We start from the raw sequence: 19004 nt of genomic DNA, 5'->3' as shown, positions 1-19004 counted from the left end.
AATGTGTTGCTGGTTGTGTTTTATGCCAGCTCCTTCAAAGGACATTGTTAAAGCTCAGTCTCCATCTTCTACATCAATCTTTTGCTATATGGATTTATTGCTTTCAGAAAGGTACTGAATTTACATTACAGCACTTTCCACTTTTAATACTGAAAAAACTGGAAAATCTAAAATTATTGGATCTTTTAGAATTCATTACTTGCTGGCTGACTTCTACTTCATATGCATTAGTATAAAAAGCCACTGAGCAATAATCATCAAATGACTTCCCTTTAGCTTAGCAGTTGGCTTAGCCATAAATCATATGGGGAAAACTGATAGAATCAATCTTATTTTCGCCATCCATCATTGCTCGTCTGGCCTAAATTTAGGCAAGACTCCCTCTAGTTCAACAGAAGTGCCTGTATCTACACAGGTATTGCACTAAATGCTTCACAGCAAAGAGAGAAACTAACGTTACATTTGCTTTAGGTTAAAAAATAAATGCAATTCTGAGCTTTGCAAAGACTTCCAAGGAGTTTTATGCTGCTCTAACCGAGGTCAACCACTTTTAAGGCGAGTCACCCTCTGGGAGAGCCCCTGTTCTGCAAAAGACCGTGTACGCCAAAAGCCTACACAGCTCATTGCAAAATTTAGCCAGGAATAAGGCAGGCAAAATGAATTGCACCCAAGATTTAGGTTCAAACTTAAGGTTATGGTATAACGATGCGTTAGGACAGAATAACCCATCTATGTGTGCAAGCTCTTTAAATCAGAGTCAAAAACAAGGCTGAGAGGTGCCTGCCCTACCTTACCAGCCAGATCACCCACCTGTAGTGAAAAGGGGGGGGGGTATCTAAAAACATTTACATATTTAAAACATGACAGATAAAGAAAAGCGAAACCAACCAAGCAAAACATGCTCCCAAAACAGGACTACATTGCTTACATTACTTTTAGGGGCATCAAGGACAGCAGAGCTGGGAATAGGTTACCTCCGGCAGGTAACCAACTGCAATTTAAAGCATATAATCCCAATGCATAGATAGGATGGGGCTCCCTAAGTGCTGGAGCAGATGCTGACCGATTCGGCAGACACCCCCAAATCTATGTCTGTAAGGCAGAGGAGTGACAGAAAAGAGAACTGAATGTTGTGCCATTGCTAAGTCATGTAAAGGATGCACATATTCAGACAAAACCTGCTGCATGGCATGTTCCAGTGTTTCTGAACATTAGGGGTTTTTTCCCCTTAGCCCATTCCTGCTGCCTTCACAAGCCTCTGAATGAGGCCTTCACTGCCACGGCAGCTGACAAGCAATAGTGACGAGCAGCAGTTAGCAATATTTATGGTGCAGAAACACGGGCCAGAAAAGTCTCACACCCCAGGGCAGCTCCTCTGCTTTCCTTCCTGGGGCGTACCAGGAACTGATGGACAGGGACTGCATGTCATTAAATGTTGCATGGCAAGGAGAAGCTACCATGATACTCTCCTCACGCTAATGATAAATGCAACTCTGCTGCACTCAAAGCCTTTATTTCTGCAGATTCCTACCTTGCTGCTAACACGGTGAGTCAAACCTCCCTGACCTCTAGCTTTCTATTGTACTAATAATCTACAGAAGTGACATAGCAGTCACAAGGAGTTATATTTTCTCCGAAACCACGGTGGAAAATTCATTACTTAACGTGGAGGAAGACATCAGAAAAAAAAAAAAAAAAAAGAAAAGGTTCAGGGCACTGATTTGGTACAAACTACAGGCTGAAGTCAGATGGTACACGGCTTGATCTCCTTGAGTCTATTGCAAGCAATAAATAGTTCTTCCTATTTCTAGCACAGCAGATTGAAATGGTGCTGCACACATTACCCTTCCCAGAGCTGAGGCAATCCAACAAGGATGCCAGTTCTAATCAGTTGGGACCAACCTACCCCACTGTATAACAGCACATGAATAGTCACCACCTGCCACACCAAGATGAGCCCGCAAAATCCATTGCAATGGATTGGGAAGAGCTCAAGAGGTAAGGAGTGAGGGTGGCAGCGAAGCACAGCTCACTACCTCTGTCTTCCCCAGACGCTCGCCAAGGGTGCTTCTTGCACTGCTCCTGGTGCCCGCGCTTCTCACCAGGACCAATTCTGTCTGAACTGTTAGTATGAACCCCCCGACCAAGAGGTCAAACCTATTCCCTTAACCTCTGTGCGAGGAGTAGATGACCAAACAACAGAGGGACTGAAATGATAGTAAAGCTGATAAGGAGAATCAGACTTGGGTCGACCAACCAAACCCACAGCCTCTCTGCCCTGCTGTCATCGAGGCAGCACAGTGCTACTGCAGAGATGCTCATTTTGGTATGGAAGGTGATGAGGGGAAGCGGTTTCCACTTGCAGCATGCCAAGAAACAAGGCCTTTCCCTTGGAAAAGGGGTATGCCATGCACTTCTGACATCCAAGTCTAGATGGAGGTAGTGACAGAGCTAACGCTTCAGTTTACAGCAAATGCAACTCCTGACCCATCTAAAAAAATGAATAAGTAATTAGCAAACCTCTCTGGAAGCAAACCTTCCAAGTATTCCTTAAGTGCTTTTAACACCACCATGCTTCAATCACTGGAGGTCTGCCTCCAGCAATGGCTCTTAACCTGCAACACACCAACTAGCTCACCCTCTTCTGGAAGAGCAGGGAAGGAAGCGCTCACCCCACCACACGGGACTGGACCCTGAAACATTTTGCTGTGCTGCAGCAGGGCTGAAGCTGACCCATGAACAGCTTCAGGCACCTCCTGGGGCTTGCACCTTCCCACACCTCCAACCCAGCCCTCAACCAACTGACATGGTAGCTGGTGACTCCAATGGTCAGGTACAGTCAGCAGACAGAGGTACCACTGCATTCCCATCCTGCTGTACTTGTAAAGCCTGGCTGCAGGAGATGCCGAGCCCCTCCTGAGATGGTGTCTGGGGGTCCTCAGCCCTTCACAGGCAACTGGGCCATTGTGACAGCCAGGACTCCCAGGGACAATACTGCAATGGGTGCTCCCTCCTTAAAAATAAACACACGCTTTTTTCCAGCAGGAGAAGCCTGTGAAGGCAACCTACTGCTCTTCAGGCATCATCTCCCTGTGGCCATCCCACTGCAGGCTCCCACTGTAAATTAACACCTTTCTTGCCTGCAGACCTCTTATTTTTCTAGATTTACTCTGAATGTTTAATCCTTGGTGGGTCATATTTACACCTAACTCAGCCAAACTAAGCCCCGGTGTAAGGCTGCTCCGGTGTGTCCCAGCTGTGAATGCCAATGCAAAGGGCTCCCTCCCGCCCACTCCGCTGGAGCCCGATATGGCAAGGAGGGCAGGCACTAGGTCAAGACTTCACTTCTTCTGCCATGTAAGTCATGAAAATAAAAGTCCTCTACAAAGCCTTGGTTTTGCCTCCTTCCACCCACCACGCTGCGGATCCCAGCAAAGCCTCCCAAGCAGCATGAGCCTCCATCACCACGCATCACCTCCATTTTAACTCCCAGCAAATCGGTGGCAATGCTCCGTGTAAAGCCAGAGCACTGCCATGGTGCAGAAAAACACACACCTGGATGCTCACTGTTGTTAAAACCGATCTGCTTCTACACCCCTCTTCCAGTACAGCAAGGCCAATGCACCTTGGGTGTAATTCTACTGAACTCCAGTACTCCAGACTGAAACCAGCACATTTACTTAGTGTGGCAGCATAAGAAAATTCTACATCCATAAATACATGAACATGGGCTGGGCACAGACAATGGACCTGTTGTGGATGATGCATTAACAGAAAATGAAAATTACATGTGTAAATCTCCACATTTCTAAAATTAAAAAAAAAAAAAAAAAAAAAAAGCAACCAACTAACCGTTTGCCACATGTTCAGACTGCCATGCCAGACAAATCAGACCAAAAATAATACCTACAAAAGCCTAATCCTGTTATTCCCAGATCTCCTGTGATGATCATCTATCACCACCTTACACCCCACATCCACATGAGTGGGGTTCCTTTGAGCCCTAGCCTCAACACTAGTCACAAGAGCTGGGGATCTGAAAGAGATTTGCAAAATACATCAGTGGAGTAAGCAGGTAATAGGCCCTGTCTCACTCCATCAGGGAGACACGTGGGAAATGAAGGGCAATCTGCTCAGGGCTAGCGAAAGCAGATACCTTTACACCATGTACCCTCAGCATGTGGCACGCTCATTCACCAACTATCTGCAGGGAAAAGGGATCAGCTTATAAATACGAGCAGTACCAACAGCAACCAGAGCCAGGAGATGCAAAACCACATGAGCCTGTGTCAAAATGCCGTATTTTGAGGATCCATTGGATTTTTCCCACTACAAAGGCAACACCAAATAACACTAAATCTCCATGCAGCAGAATGAATACAATTAAGAGCAGGTTCACATCTACAACTCCTCCTTCCAATGCACCAGTTTTCCCTAAAACGTCGTAACTCATCTTGCAGGCAGCTGATGACACACACAGAGCAAACTCCAGGTTTACTCCATCACTGCATCTCCTATTTTTGTCACAAGTTTCCTGTAAATACCAAAAGAGCACTTGAATCCATACTAAAGGATGCCCTTAAGTATAAACTCCCAACAAGATCAAGGGATTTAAACCCATGATTAAGTCGAAGCAAATGCTCCGTCGAATCTTTAAGACAAACTGTCCCAGAGTTCAGTCTCAGTGAACGTGGAGGCCCTGGGGTTCTGTGCTTGGTTGTTTTGGGTGGTTTTTTTGTTTGTTTGTTTTGTGTTGGAGTTTTTTTTGTGGTTTTGTTGTTGGGTTTTTTTAAGAATTTCAATGAAATCCTCTTTAGCTGAGTTATCCATGAAAAATGTTCCCACTTCTCAAGAAGGCTTGCAGATGCTTTGATCTTTTCAGACTACTGATGGCTCTAAAAAAGCTCTGTAAAACCTGATGATGGCTTATTCCCAAATGAAAATCACTGCCCAAGAGGTACAGCTTGATGTTATCCTCTGAACATTTGCAGGTTCTAAAATCACAGCAGATGTATATTTTCGTAGCCATGAAGTGGATCTAATTGGCTTTACATGCTGCAAAAGCTTGACAAGGTGTTTTACAAATGCCCCTTTTAAACAGTTTCAATTTAAAAAAAAAATCTCTCATTAGATCCCTTTCCTACAGTAAGTTCCACCCCACCCCCTGCTTGCTTTCCCTCTTTTTTAACAAATTCCACCACTAACAATGTAATTCCAATAAGGAGGACTTTACCAAGATGCTCACTGCTGTTAAGTGGACAGCAGCCGTGTATCTGCCATGCTTTTATTGCTCTGTCTCTAACTAACCATCATCTAAAATTGCTTAGCACTTAGAAATGGCAGGTGCTCCAAACCAGGCTATTTTCAAAAGCTTCTCTTTGCGGTTCTACTATTTAACATTATTTTAAATTGAAAGACTACAGATTTAGGTCTTTCCTGGATTCCCACTAGAAGTGTTACACAGTGTTTCTGATGCTGTTATCTAGTTCCAGGGAGGATGAACAGATTTGGCACCTCCAAAAAAAGAACAAAAAGCCCTGATCTCAGCAAATGAAATGGGGTTTTTTGCTGTACTCTGACAGCAATAATGATTTTATATATCCTATTAAAATGGGAAGAATGGGGTTTATGGGCAAAACCCTAGCGGAAAAGATCAATAAGCCATGCCCAGATGCATCTGGGAGCGATGTGGGTCAGATGCTCTAAAGAAGGTGTAAGAAATCCTGTTGTTGGCAGTTCATTTGCCTTTAGGCAAAATGTTCTCTCCCCACCATTTGCCGACACATGGGTTTGTGCACTGACACACTCTGTTTTCAGCACGAGGATATTGTGTCTGCTAAGCTGCTGACTTTTACTTATTTTCTCATCTTTGTTATTCTGAGTATTCTACAAAGAAAAAAAAATTATACTTGCACTCGCCATGCAAAATGTTGGAACAACAAACTAAGAAGGAGAAGAGAGTACTCAGAGAATGAAATTAAGCAAAGGGATATAAATCTAAAAGTGTAATGGGAGAAAGGGGAAGATCGGAGAGATACAAAGAGGGATGCTGGGTATGGGACCACCTTTCTTGGGAAATGTCAGAAGTGATGAATGAAGCAAGAACCAGACTCGAAAAACTCGAACAAGAGTTCAGCACAGGAATGGACAAGAGAGCCAAGCGGAATTCAAAGGATAAAAAAAAGCAAATGTTGCAGTTTGACACAAGACTGGAAAAGTGGGATACAGAACTGCTGTGGCAAGGGACGGAAGATGGGGAAAAAATAATTCAAGGAACCACTGCGGGTTCCCAATAGTAGATGCTATTATCCCATAGCTGTTGAAATGAGTGTTGTATGTGAGGTGCACTGAGGAGCCATTCATGGCCAGACAGCTGGTCTATCACCCCCCATTTCAATTAGCAGCATTAGCACAGAGACCAAGAGCTCCAACTGTAAAAAGCAAATAAACTCACATCTCAGATGTCGGTTTCCAAGTCAGGATTCAAGCACATTGGCAGGAGAAAGGAGGAGCAGCTTGTACAATGGTGATCAAGGATAAATGTAGGCAAGTGGCTTATTAAAAATGCAGTTTTTGTCAATTCAAAACAATTTACACATTTGTCCTGAATTCACCAAAGATCTTCAGCTGGAAAAGAAAGTGCAGAGGAAAGCCAGGCTGGCACCAATCCTGCACACAGCTCATCCCCCCCGCGCGGCTGGCCGAGACACCTGCGCACAGCTCGGCCCTCCCCAGGATTAGAGGGGACATCCTGGCTACCGGGGCTTCAGGGATGGTCTCCCTCAACACCACCTCTTCAACAACTACACCTGTATGTATGCATAGTATAAAATGCCTAAACACGTCATTTAAACAGGGCCTGGGATCCAGGCAATCCCACTGCTAGGTTTGCAGTATATCCCAGTATAGATTTAAGAGTCCCATCCAAAGAATAGAGGGATCTGCCTGGGAGGTAACTAACATTAACTCTATCATGGCTCTACCATAATCAGCATTTTTTAAATACAGTATACTTGGGTATGACCTTTGCTTCTTCAGGACACCTGTAACAGAACCAACAATTCTGTTCCAGGCTGAAAAAAGTATTACATTCACCAGTAAACATCGATTTTTTTGCTTCTTCATAGTGAAAACAGAGAGGGAGTAGTAAATCAGCTTAATTCTGATCTAAACTATTGTCCCTTTTATTTTCCAGTTCCTGAACTGAAAAATCATTTTCTCATAAAAGCTCTGGGTTTTGAGTTTTGCCACTTGGATAATTCCTAGAAGCAGCACATGAATTTTAAGTGACTTGCAAGTTACCATTTCAAGCAGCGTGCTCTAACCTGCCACTACTGCCTTGTATTTTTCTATTGGCGCTTACAATGTTGCAAATCCAATTTTAAATAGCAGTATCTCATGTAGCCACTTAAAAATACACCTGTAAAACATGTTTCCTGTTACCTACTTTGAAAAGCCTCTTTTCACTCACAGCATCCCATTTTAAAGCAGAATCCCAGCCTGACACTAAACTGTGGGAGTCCCAGGTCTAAACTTTAGAGTTATACTGCAAGAAATAAAATTTTCAATTCTTGAAAGAAACAGTCATCAAACAGTTATAGAAGACAATAAATGATACCGTATATGCTTTCATAAATAGTTAATTGATTGCTGGGGTCTAACGGGTCAATAGATGACTTGAAAGAATGGCTCCAAGCCATCTGTAACAGATACCACGGCTTCTACCTGGCTCTAACCAGACCTCTACGAACTAATTTTTGATGCACCCTTAATAAACGGCATGAGGCTTCTTGGTGCTTCCACTTAGCCCCTAGCAAAAAAACAAAACCAAAAAAAAAACCCACCCAAAAAAACAAAACCAACCAAATAAAATAAAAAAAGCCAAAGCCCAAAACCTTATTATTTGGTTACAACTAATAGATGTGTAAACGGAAACTAGGTAAGACACACTGCTGTCCTTGGATTCCCTTTAAGATTGCTTTCATTAGCCACCTACCAGGAAAAAGAAACAATTTCTCAGCTTCCTGCGGGGGGTGGGGGAGGGCTGAATAAAAGGAAAAAAAAATATCTAGAAACACACTTTGAAGCTCCCTGTTCCGCTGATGTAGAAAGCAACAAAAAAGGCTCATACATCCGTCGGCTTCTCGCAGAACCAGATACTGGAAGTACACTGAGAAGTCTCTCTTTTTGCTTTAGACTGGAAGGATGCAGCATCAAACGTTGACTATTTGTAGCAGATCCTCAGCATAACATTATCAAAACACAAGTGTGCACCCTGCAATACGCTGGCAAACAACGCTGCGAGCTCCCGGAGCCCGCAGCAGGCTCACTGCTGCCCTGAGCCCCACCAGCCATTCCCAGCCCCGGAAATTAAATATAACCTCCCTGAATAAAGATTTAAGCCTACAGAAGGAATTTCAGAAATCCGTTCTGAAATTTGAAGACATTTTGAATGGTTAGTCTTCCCAAAAATCAGGCCATGCATTTAAGCTTTTACATAAAACCTGCTTTTTCAATATATTTAGAGGTCTTAAGATAGAGAGCAATGCCTCACGGTAATTTCTAAAGTATGCGGGCCCCTGGTTGTGCACACTGGAAGGAACCAACCTGACCACAGACACTCCTGGATAATCCCAAGAGGCTGAATATAACGCTAAATATAATGAATAAATATAACAATGTGCTTGGGAATAACACTTTTCAGTTCACCATGTTCCTACATCCAAAATTCAGTGTCAAGAGGGGCTCAAAGCTTTGTACTTCTAAAACCCTTGCCACTAGTTAGATACCCGACACAGAGCCTAAATTTAGGCTATTATGAAAATCTTAACCTGAAACAGACTTTTGGGTAATTGTTTTAAATCTTGGCCATTGCTAAGAAAGTAAGAGAAGGCAGAAGAGCCACTGAAAACTCTTCATAAGAGTCACCAATGTGCATTTAAACTTTTGGAGAGAATTCTGTAGTCCTGTTCAGGTTTATTCACTAAGATAAGTTGTGAGAAATTGCATGCAACCACACCACAAAATATTCAACACCAGAGAAAACATTAAGAAAAATTACTCAAAGCCAGAAAAAAACCCAGAACACCTCTGACATTCCTGCCCCCTTCATGTTCTTAAGTCCCAGCACAACTTATGGTTGCTGGTCTTGAGAAGTTAACTGTGCCTAAAAAACTAATATTCAATTTACACAATTTATTACTTCTTGTATTGGAGAATAATGAACAGCACTTGCATGTACCAGGGTTTTTAAGTATCTGCAGGCAGAGCTTACATTCAGAAGCATCACATCCACCCAGTCATGGCTACAGCTCAAATACTGCTGCATTAATGGATGGTCATGTCAATAAGGGACTACCTTGACAAAGAATTTTTGAATGCATGGAGGAGAAAAGAAAGGGGGGGGGGGGGGGGGGGGGGGGGCAAAAAAAAAAAAGGTTATATACTGCTCTGCAAAATTTACTATAAAATCTATTTTCATCTAATTTTGCCATGGGATCGTGCCAAAGCTCGTGGATCTGAAGGGAAAGCTATTTTTGTCCTACAGATATGCACATTGAGGAATGGGTTTGTGCATATGTTCCTACTCCAGTGATAAATAAACAGGAAGGAGGCAGGGCTGCAGCGGCTTGCCCGTGAACGTGCTTATGCCATTTGCATGGGTGACACAGCCCTGGATCCACAGCCTACTCTGCTCATCAGAACTTCAGTTTTCCTGTGTGCCAGCCCTTGGCCGACAGCATTGCTCTTCTACTCTGCACTACCTGAATGCCCCAAAAGCACAAAAAAACGTCTGAATAATAAAGATTTTGCGGGGTAGAAAACCCTGCAGGCCCTCAGGTAGGCTGAGCAAAGCTGGCCCTTGTGGCTCAGCACCGCGAGGGACCTCAGCTGTGTCACCTCCGGATCTATCCGGTGCTTATCAGCAAGGCTGCAGGTCGGGCTGGGGCACAGCAGAGCTGCCTTCAGCCCACCCTTGCTGCCAGCACTGGGGAAAGCCCTCAGTCAGCTCCGGGAACGTGAGCTGGAGGTTTAGAGCTCCGGTGCAAGCTGGTGCTGGCCCTGGCACTTGCTCACTGTGCCCGTACTATGTGCTTGCAGGATGGACCTGCCTCCAGATGCAAAAACCAAGGCTCCTCCACAGCAAAACAAGGCAGGCACGCATGATGGAGTGCAAGCCATAGCAGAAGGGGGGGGGGGGGGCGGGGGGCGGGCGGTTGGGAGAGGCAAACCAACTTTAAAGACATTTTACAAATAAAACCAAAATATTTCAGTCCATTACTAATGCTGGACAAAGCACACCCCTAACACTTGGAAACATTTTGCTTCCCAAAAAACTTGGCACTAGCGATGAGAAATGCCAAACCCAGCAGTTCCAGTGCTGTTAAGCTGCAGAAACCCAAAAGCAACAATGGGAATTGCTAAACACCAGCATCCCCAACAGTCTCCCTCGCAGGAGCCCAGCCTCAGAAATGCTTTCAGACATAATACCTCCCCCTATAAAATACATCAAAAGTCTCTAATCCTAACCTTGTAGGATCTCCCTGATATGGAGATCAAATCCCTTGAAGCACCCTCATTGAATTGCAGAGATGCCAACACATGGAAGGGCTCAGGGGACAGACCCTCCACTGCCTGAGGACCAGACCTGACCTCAGTTCCCAGCAGCGGTGGGGAGCAGAACTGGGAAACACCAAGGTGGAGATAAGGACACAGCCTCTCCCCTGGGTTTTCCAGGCCCACTCCACTGGACTGCCCTATGCGGTGCGTGAGCAGAGGCACATGCCGAAATCCCAATACATGACAGCTAGCTCAGGGGTTTGGCAGATACATGAGGTCAGGGCACTGCATAAGCCAGCAAGAAATGCTGAAGATAGGGATGCTTCAGATTCCAGCTGCCTCTTGGGCACTTTGAGTGGGGCAGGGCTCTCCGAAAACACATTCCTCCACTGGGAAGCAGCAGCCCTGAACCCTCTCCCAGCATCGGGTAACTAAGCCCTTTCTTTGCAAAGCAAGGGCTGCTCTATTCTTTCCAAACAATGTTATCATTTGGCAGCGGTGCTCCTGCTTATCTGGCAGCTTGAGCATTACCCAGAATGTGGAAGAGCTGGGCTCCTCTGCCCAGGGGCTCTGTGGTGGGGGGAGACACCCTCCACCTCACCCCAGCCCCCACCCCCACTGCCTTGGCCTGCAAAGGGTCTAGGCACGGCAGGGCAACCACAGCTCCCAGGCTGAGGACCTCCTCCCACGATTTTCCCTGCACCCCAAAACTCACTGCTGCTCACCCCACACAGCCCCCCGGGGCTTAGCACCAGCTGAGCAGGGTTAGCAGGAGCCACACAACTCGCATCCAGCTGCTCACCTCTTTGCAAGCACCTAGGTTCAGCTCCTCTGGTGACAGCTCTGTCCCTCTGGCATCAAAACTCCCTGCGAACGGGCCCAATCCAAGAGCACAACTAAAATACCAGCTTGTTACCCAGACAAACATCTCACTGAAGGTGGTGAACACCTCGCAAGGAACAAGCGGCAAACAGGATCTCACCTCCTTACAACCCAGCTCTGGCCCCACCTCAGCTGGTGCCCTTCTGGCAGAAGGACATGACCCCAAAACCTCTGGCAAGAAGGGCAGGACATTCCTCCTTTGGGCTCAGCTGAGGAATGTGGCACCCAAGAGCAGCAGGAACTGAACCCTGATGAGCCACTCCCCCCACAGCCCCTCTGCCTTCGGGCCCTGTCCCCCAGCAAGTTGGGATATCACCGCAGGCTTTACATCTGCACCCTCACGTACCAGGGGACAAAGGGCAGCAGGACATGGAGGCTCTGCTCCCCCCTGGGCTGAGGCAGGAGAGCAGAGGCCCGCGTCCCCTCCCAGCACGAGGCAAGCAGGGACACCCGCCCGCCCAAAGAGCCAGAGCCGCAGATGCACAGCTGCTGCTGAAAACAGGTTAATGCGACCCGACACCTCCTGCAGCAACCACTTCAGCTTCGTCTGCTGCATTACGCAAGGCAGATGCCCTCAAGACTCCAGCAGATCCTACAGCAGCAGCTCTCTGGGTTGCCTGTCCATGCTGTCTGTCCCGTGCTGTCTGTCCCGCCCTGCGGCACTGGCCATCGCAATGCAGCCAGCCACCTCGTCACTGGTGTCCCAAACCACTGGCAAATGCCAGCTCCCACTACCACCAGGTCTTTGCACCACCACAACACGTACACACGCCCCTCAGCAGACACTGCCAGGACAGCCAGCAGCAGGAGATAACACTTTAAACCACTGCAGAAAGACACACTAGCTTGTCAGCCAAAGCACTGGCTCCGCTCGTTTTGGAGAGCAGCAGTTTTGCACCAGAGGCAACCAGAGTCCTGGTTTCCATCAGCTCTCCAGCGGAGACCCCAGCCTCACAAGAATCTCTCTAACACACCACTGCAAGAAGCATACAACACAACCAACTGGGACAGAAGCTTGAAGAGACACCGTAAAACTGATTAGTTGTCAAAATCATCAGACTATAAAAGAAGCTCCAACTGTGCTCCTCTTATTTGCATAGATAAATGCAAGAGGCAGGGCTCTATTTAAAAATAATTTCCTAATTTCCTCTTTTTTTGTTGTTGTTGTTTTGTTTACTAAAGCCTAAGTTACTCTGGTTGACAATTAAGCCCATTATCCAAGTCCTTTCTTTTCCACCACCCCAGTGCCTTTTTTCATAGCTATGAAGAAGAAAGAAGAATTAAAAGAAGAAAGAAGAATCTAAAAGAGAAAAATAAAAAGGAAAATTCCAGTAAGCGCTATTTTAAAATGAAAAATGCAAGTTTACAAAGAGCTCAGGAAGGTGTTTGAAGCATTCAAACTTCTGTTTTAAGACCCCAGCACAGGCCTCAACACAATTCCTTTGAAATCAACAGCAATTTCAAGCCACCCCACTGCGCACAAGCTCGAAGTTAAGTGCTGGCCCAAATGTTCTGCCAGATCCTTGATGTAAGTGTAGGAGGGCAAGAGAAAACAAAGTTAAATTTTGGCTAGTATGCTTCTGCAAAATCACTGTCAGCACATATTTTTCAGTTCATAGAAAACCCAGCAGAGGAAATTTAAAAGAATAACTAACTTGGAGGCGAGTGGTTCAGAAAAATTGCAGAAGAAAAAACGTAATACGATGTAACTCATGGGATTGTTCAACACTAATCATTAAGCTGGGTGCTTACAGTATCCCATTGCAAACCAGGTCCTTTTGGTTTGGTTTTAAAATTAAACCACAGTTTTTTGCGGATGCTTTGGCAAAACCACTGGGAATGACTTGTTTTAATGGTTAAAATATTCCCTCACTGTAGATGCCTGTCTTACTGGAGGCTATTTGCCGTAGAGGTTCTGTACTACGGTACCCCAACCATGGGTACCACAAGGAGCCCACTGCAAAGGACAGGCTTTTCATGCCTGGGTATCATGGATGCCAACAGCAAAACCTCAGCAAAGCCACAACCAACATCATGATCTGAGACCTTAAGACCTCATCCCAGTTCCACCTGTGCGTTTGTCACCCTAAGAAAACAAGAAATGCTCCCTTCCTCTATTTTCCACGTTGGAAAACAAATATTCAAGCAGGTAAACAAAAATTCTCCAAAGAAGGAGCAAGAAGTTGCCTGGTTGTACTCCCAACCAAAGCCAGGCCAACCTGCAGCAACATCAGGTTGGGTTTTATTAACTCGTCTAGTCAAGGTCTGACCATCTCCAGCCTCCCTGGGCTCCCGTTCCCTCAATCCGATTACCCTCACTACAATCATTTCTTCTCTAACACCTCATTGAGAAAGCTCTCACTATTATCTCAGCTGGAGCAATACGCAGGACAAGCCCTTCTCCTTCCCACCGCAATCATTTCAGCCTGTGTGCTAATTTGCAAACTAGCCAAAAAAAAAAGACAAACTTGGGGCTGGAATTTGTTTTATTGTCATTTTTCTGTCCTTTGGGCAGGATGGGCAGCGCCGACGTGGCACATCACTGACATCACTGCCTTTTTCTGTATGTCCAGTCAGGCAACGCAGCTCAGACAGCCAGCCCTCAACGCACACAAAACTCCAGGCTTTTCCAAGATGAACAGTATAAATACTGTTATCTTACAGGGAAGAAATTTGGCAACTGTATTTTGGAGGGAAATGGGAGCAAAACACTGGATTCATGCCTTGTGCGCAGCTACACCAAATAGCACCACGCAGCTTCATGGCACATGGACAGGCATCACTGCTGGTGCCAGTCCTGACCCACGAATGTCCTTCTCCTCCCCAGTCCCCAAAGCCTCTTTGGTCTTTACCTAATTACAACTCCAGCCAACTTGCTTAACACCACTATCATCAAGAACCTTTAACAAGCACTGATGATCCCATAAATCTGCTTTTTATGGCATGGCAGAAGCCTAATTACACATGATTAAATTCTGTCAAAAATTAAAGCCCACACACTTGCTCTAAAATTGAAATCAGCCTTCTTAGGTACCAAATAAAAGCAATGCTAACGTTTCAAAGACATATTGGCAACACAGCTGAACCAGAGTACATTACTGACCCTAAACAAATCGAGGGCGTTACTTTTCCTTTGAGTCCCTTTCCTTTATTTTCTATATATGTTTGTATTATGAATACAGGTGCTCTGATCTGTGCCCCGAATTGTGACAAGTCCCAAGCACTAATGAGCGATGCAGCTCAAACACCTATTAGCTCCACATTACCTTTTCTAACTATTGGAGTCCCCTGCTACTTTCTCCACCATAACACACTATTGTACCTCACTACAGAGCTTCAGAAATGTTTTTCTACAAGCCCTTTTATTTTTGTGACACCACCTTTAATTGAGCTTTTTTAATACAAGTCACACGTCACTTAATTTTTACAAAAACAATCACTGTAAATGAAACACACCCTGCATGTAAGAAGGGACAAGATCTGTACAAGATCTGCATTATGATCGGAAATGAAATCTAAACCAAGCACATCTAAGATATTTGGGGATTTTCATTAAAGCATCATTTTAACAAAATGTAAGTTGCACATTAGAAGCAAAGGAAAGTTTGTGGCTATAGTACTGCCTATGGGTCTCTAAAAGTGCCCAGGAAGAGGTTTGTCACACCTGGGGAACAGCAATGATACAGCGAAAACACGGTCATAAGGAAAAACAACAGAGCAGGTACCCCAAGAAGGCGGAACTAAGGTGGGATGCTGGCACTGCCTTGCTCTCCCAGCTCACCACTAGTACTATGCGACCACCAAAAGCAAACCTCAAACCCCAAGTGACTGCCCAGACATGCCCTTGCTCTGGTCCTCAACATGGATGTGTGCCTACAGAAAGGAAAATGGCACCTCACAAGTTCTAAAGGGACTTTTTTTTAAGTAATTTTTTACAGCTTAACAAGCAAATATTATTAGATACTATATTTTTAATTACATGCATATACATAACAAATGAATTAATGCACATTATGTCAAACCCAGGCAGCATCCCTTTACATACCTGATCTGTGCCTCTTCCAAAACACTTGCATTAAGGAATGTTCTTCTTGAATAATACGGGAAAATGGGTGTAATTACTAAAACGGGCTCCCCCATGCATTTGGGCTGAAAGGCCTTTCATCTCCCCCTCCTCCCGCTCCCAGAGCTAATATGAAGCGCAAGAAGCAAAGAAATGCTGAGCTCAAGAAGCAAGGGCTGGGGTGGACCTAGCCTGCAGTAACCCACATCACCCCGCCTGTGTCCCCAGCACCCACATCCCGGTCCCCAGGCTGGCTGCGGGGCCCAGGAGCGCTGCGCTCAGGGGGCAGAGGGAGGCTGTCCTGGGTGACTAGACATCTTGGGGTGGGGGGTGGAAGGAAAAAAAAAACCCACCAAAAAAAAAACCAACAACACACCAAAACAAACCCAGAGACGGCTTTGTGCCTGGTGCGGCTAAAGAGCTGCATTCTGGTGACTTTTGAGCTTGCTCAGTGCTGCTGACAGGAGGAAAAGGCGCCAGAGGCAGGGAGCAGCCATGTTCCCCAAGCAGGGCTGGGGGAAGGCTCCCTCCGGGGGATTCATACTCACCTGGCGGTTTCATGTAATATTGCTCAATATCGGACATGTCCGTATGCAGCGCACAATCGAGATAGTGGAGGATAACTTTTCTACTGAAGTAGTACCTCATGCCCATCAGAAAGATGGGCAAACAGCAGGTCAGCAGGAAGGACTTGGTCACAACAAAGCATATTACTATGGAGATAAGGAAGAGAAATAAACGATACCTGTCAGAAAAGAGAATTTAGTGTTGATTTCGGAATACAAACTCATTACTAAAAAAAGAAAAATTAAAACGAAAAAACAAACAACAAACAAGCACAGACAAAATATACATTTGCAGTACACACACAATTCATGCTCTCAAGATTATTGCATTAAGTGACGCCGCATCATGCCAAGATAACCCCTGAGAAGTTTATGGGGTGCCTGGAGAGAGCCTGGGGCGGGGGTGGGGGGGGTGGGGGGCCGCCATGCCATAGGGCTGGCGGGGACACCCCGGGTCCCCTTTGCTCCGGACGGTGAGGCCGAAGGTGGCTGGGGCGGAAGAGCCTCCGCAGCCATGTGTTTGTCACTGCGGCATCACTTGCCATCGTGATGCCGGGAGGGCTGCCAAAGGCCTGGGGGGCTTCTGCTGATGCCCCCGAGACTCCCACCGGCCACCACCACGGCCCCCGCTTCTCATAGCTGCCGGCAGCGACCCCCTGCGCCCCAACCGCCTGCTGGGGGGGTCCCTCAACAGCACAGGGCCACGGCTGGGGCACGGGGGTTCAACCTGCCTGCGCCATCAAGGGCACGGGAGAGCAGCCCCAAGCTTGCTCGGGGCTGGGGGCACGGCTGCGAATGTGTGTGCGTCGGGGGGGGGGGGGGGGGGGGGGGCGGACGGACGCGTTATTAATAATTATTTGCACGGGGAGGGGGCACCTTGCAGGCGCTATTTCGGGCGCGCCGCTCTGGGAGGGGAGCGCCCCGCTCGGCCCTGCTGCAGGGGTTACCCCCTCCCCACGCCGGGGCGGGGGGCGCTCTGCTGGCGGGCCCGGCCGTCTCCAGGCAACGCCGGCACGCGGCCCCCCCCCCCCCGCGCCCGGCTGCGCGGGGGCGGTGCAGTGCGCCGTGCAAAAGCGCGCACCGGTCCCTTTTACCGCACCCCCCGCGCACCCTCCCCAGGCCTGGAATAACTAGAAGGGCGACACTACCTTCACCCTGGCGCAACTTACGCGGCGAGGCCCCCCTCCACACCCTTAAAACCCGCGCAGGGTCGCACATCCCCCAGCGGCACAAGCCCCCCCCCCAGCCCGCCTGCCCCCCGCCGCAGCGCTGCGGCTCCGCGGCCGCCCCTCACCGCGCGATGCTGCGGCGCTCCCCGGCCGCACCGCACCGCAGCGCGCCCGGGCCGGCGGGTCCCCGGCTCCTCCCGCCTCTCCGACCATTTTGTGAAGACCCGGGGGGGCGAGGAGAGGGGGGGATGAAAAAAAACCGCGACCCCCTCCCCCAAAAGGGAGCAGATACTCACCCGCCAGCAGCCCGTAGAGCAGCTGAGTGAGGGGCTGCTGCTTCAGCCCCCTGAACGCCGTGTTGGGGATCCGCTCCATGATACCCTCGTAAAATATGCGGCGCACCACCTCCTGCTCGGAGGGGTGGAATTCGCGGATATAGACATTGTCGCGGCGGGGGTCCTCTTTTGGGGAGCTGAGGGGAGGCGGGGGGGAGGAAGGGGAGCCCGCCAAAGAGGGCCACATCTGGGAGGAAGAAACAATGATCGTGTCTTTTTTGGATCCCGGGATTGATTCATGATCTTCCGCCACAATCTTGGTCTCACAAACCATCTTGGGAGACAGACAATGCATGCAAACCGGCCGCGGGGAGGGGGCGGAGGAGAAAAACGGGATGGGGGGGTAGGCTGAAAAAAATAGAAATAAAAAAAAAAAAAAAAAAAAAAAAAGAAAAGGGGAGGGGGAAGGAGCGGGGCGCGGAGCAGGGACGGAGACCCGCCAGGCAGCAGTGGCGGCGGCTGCGCGGGGCGCGGAACGGCGCGGCCGGGCGGGACGGGAGAAAGGAACTCCGCTGCATTTTGGAGAGGCATTTATAGGGCGGGGGGGGGGCCGCGGGTCCCTGGGGTCCTAGCGCCCCCCGCATTGGCTGCGCGGGGGTCGCCATGTGATCGAGGAGGGGGGGGCGGGACGCCTTCCCCCCCCGCCCCCCCCCCCCTTCCCATCCCCTTCACCGCCCCTTGCAAATTACTACGGCGCGTCCCTGCGCGGGGGGGCGGCGGCTTCCTCCCGGGGGCTCGCACATCTCTGCCCGCATACACCGGTGCATGGGGGGGTGCGTGTCTGTCTGTCTGTCTGTCTTTATTTATTTATTTATAGCGCCAGCACCACGCGCTCAGCGGCTTTCTGGAACAGTCGCTGCGGGACGCGGGACCGCGGAGCCGCGGGTGGGGGGGGCCCCGGCGTCGCTCGCCCCGCACCACACCGCGTCCCGGCGGGCTGCGGCGGGGCTGCTCCGGGGGCTGCTCTGTGGTGAGTCATTCACCGCGGCGGCCCGTCCTGCGCAGCTCCTGCGCGGGGCGCGGTGGACGCGCCGGCCCTGCCACCCTGCGCGGTAGCACTCTGGGGGGGGAGGCACTCCCGAGCCCAAATAAATCCCCCTCCCCATATCTCCCCCCCCGCCCCCGGTCGGTAACTTTCTTTCCCTAGCCGCGCCGCTGCGCGGTACGGCGAGCGCGGCCAGTCCCGCAGCCTCCGCGCCTCTCCGCGAGGCGGAGAGAAGAGGAGGGGTGGGGGAAGCAGGATGCGCAGGGAGAAGGACGGGCTCCTCCTCTTCGCAGGACCCGAAAAGCTTCGGCCTCTCCCGGTTGGAACCGGCCGGCATCTGCCCGAGGCATGCGCCGTGCACGGCCGGTGCGGGGACGGGGTGGAGGCGGGGGGATGCTGGGCGGCGAGCCCGACCCCCGCTTCCCGGCGACGGCCCCGCGCCTT

At 48.7% G+C, this 19004-nt stretch overlaps 1 protein-coding gene across 1 annotated transcript in view; it reads right to left on the bottom strand.

Moving 5' to 3' along the window:
• NAT8L (N-acetyltransferase 8 like) overlaps positions 1 to 18060 on the bottom strand; it is a 28696-nt gene extending 10636 nt beyond the window's left edge. The window contains exons 1-2 of the mRNA XM_005446395.3: positions 17537 to 18060; positions 16054 to 16218 (exon numbers count right to left, since the gene is read on the bottom strand). Coding sequence (XP_005446452.2) covers positions 16054 to 16218; positions 17537 to 17870 — 499 coding nt within the window. The 5' untranslated portion in view covers positions 17871 to 18060. The remainder of the gene's footprint in view (positions 1 to 16053; positions 16219 to 17536) is intronic.
• Between the last annotated feature and the right edge of the window lie 944 nt (positions 18061 to 19004).

This window comes from Falco cherrug, chromosome 1, assembly GCF_023634085.1.
Source record: "Falco cherrug isolate bFalChe1 chromosome 1, bFalChe1.pri, whole genome shotgun sequence".
NCBI classification, from domain to species: domain Eukaryota; kingdom Metazoa; phylum Chordata; class Aves; order Falconiformes; family Falconidae; genus Falco; species Falco cherrug.
The sequence above is the reverse complement of the archived record's forward strand: the minus strand, read 5'-3'. Positions and strand labels throughout refer to the sequence as shown.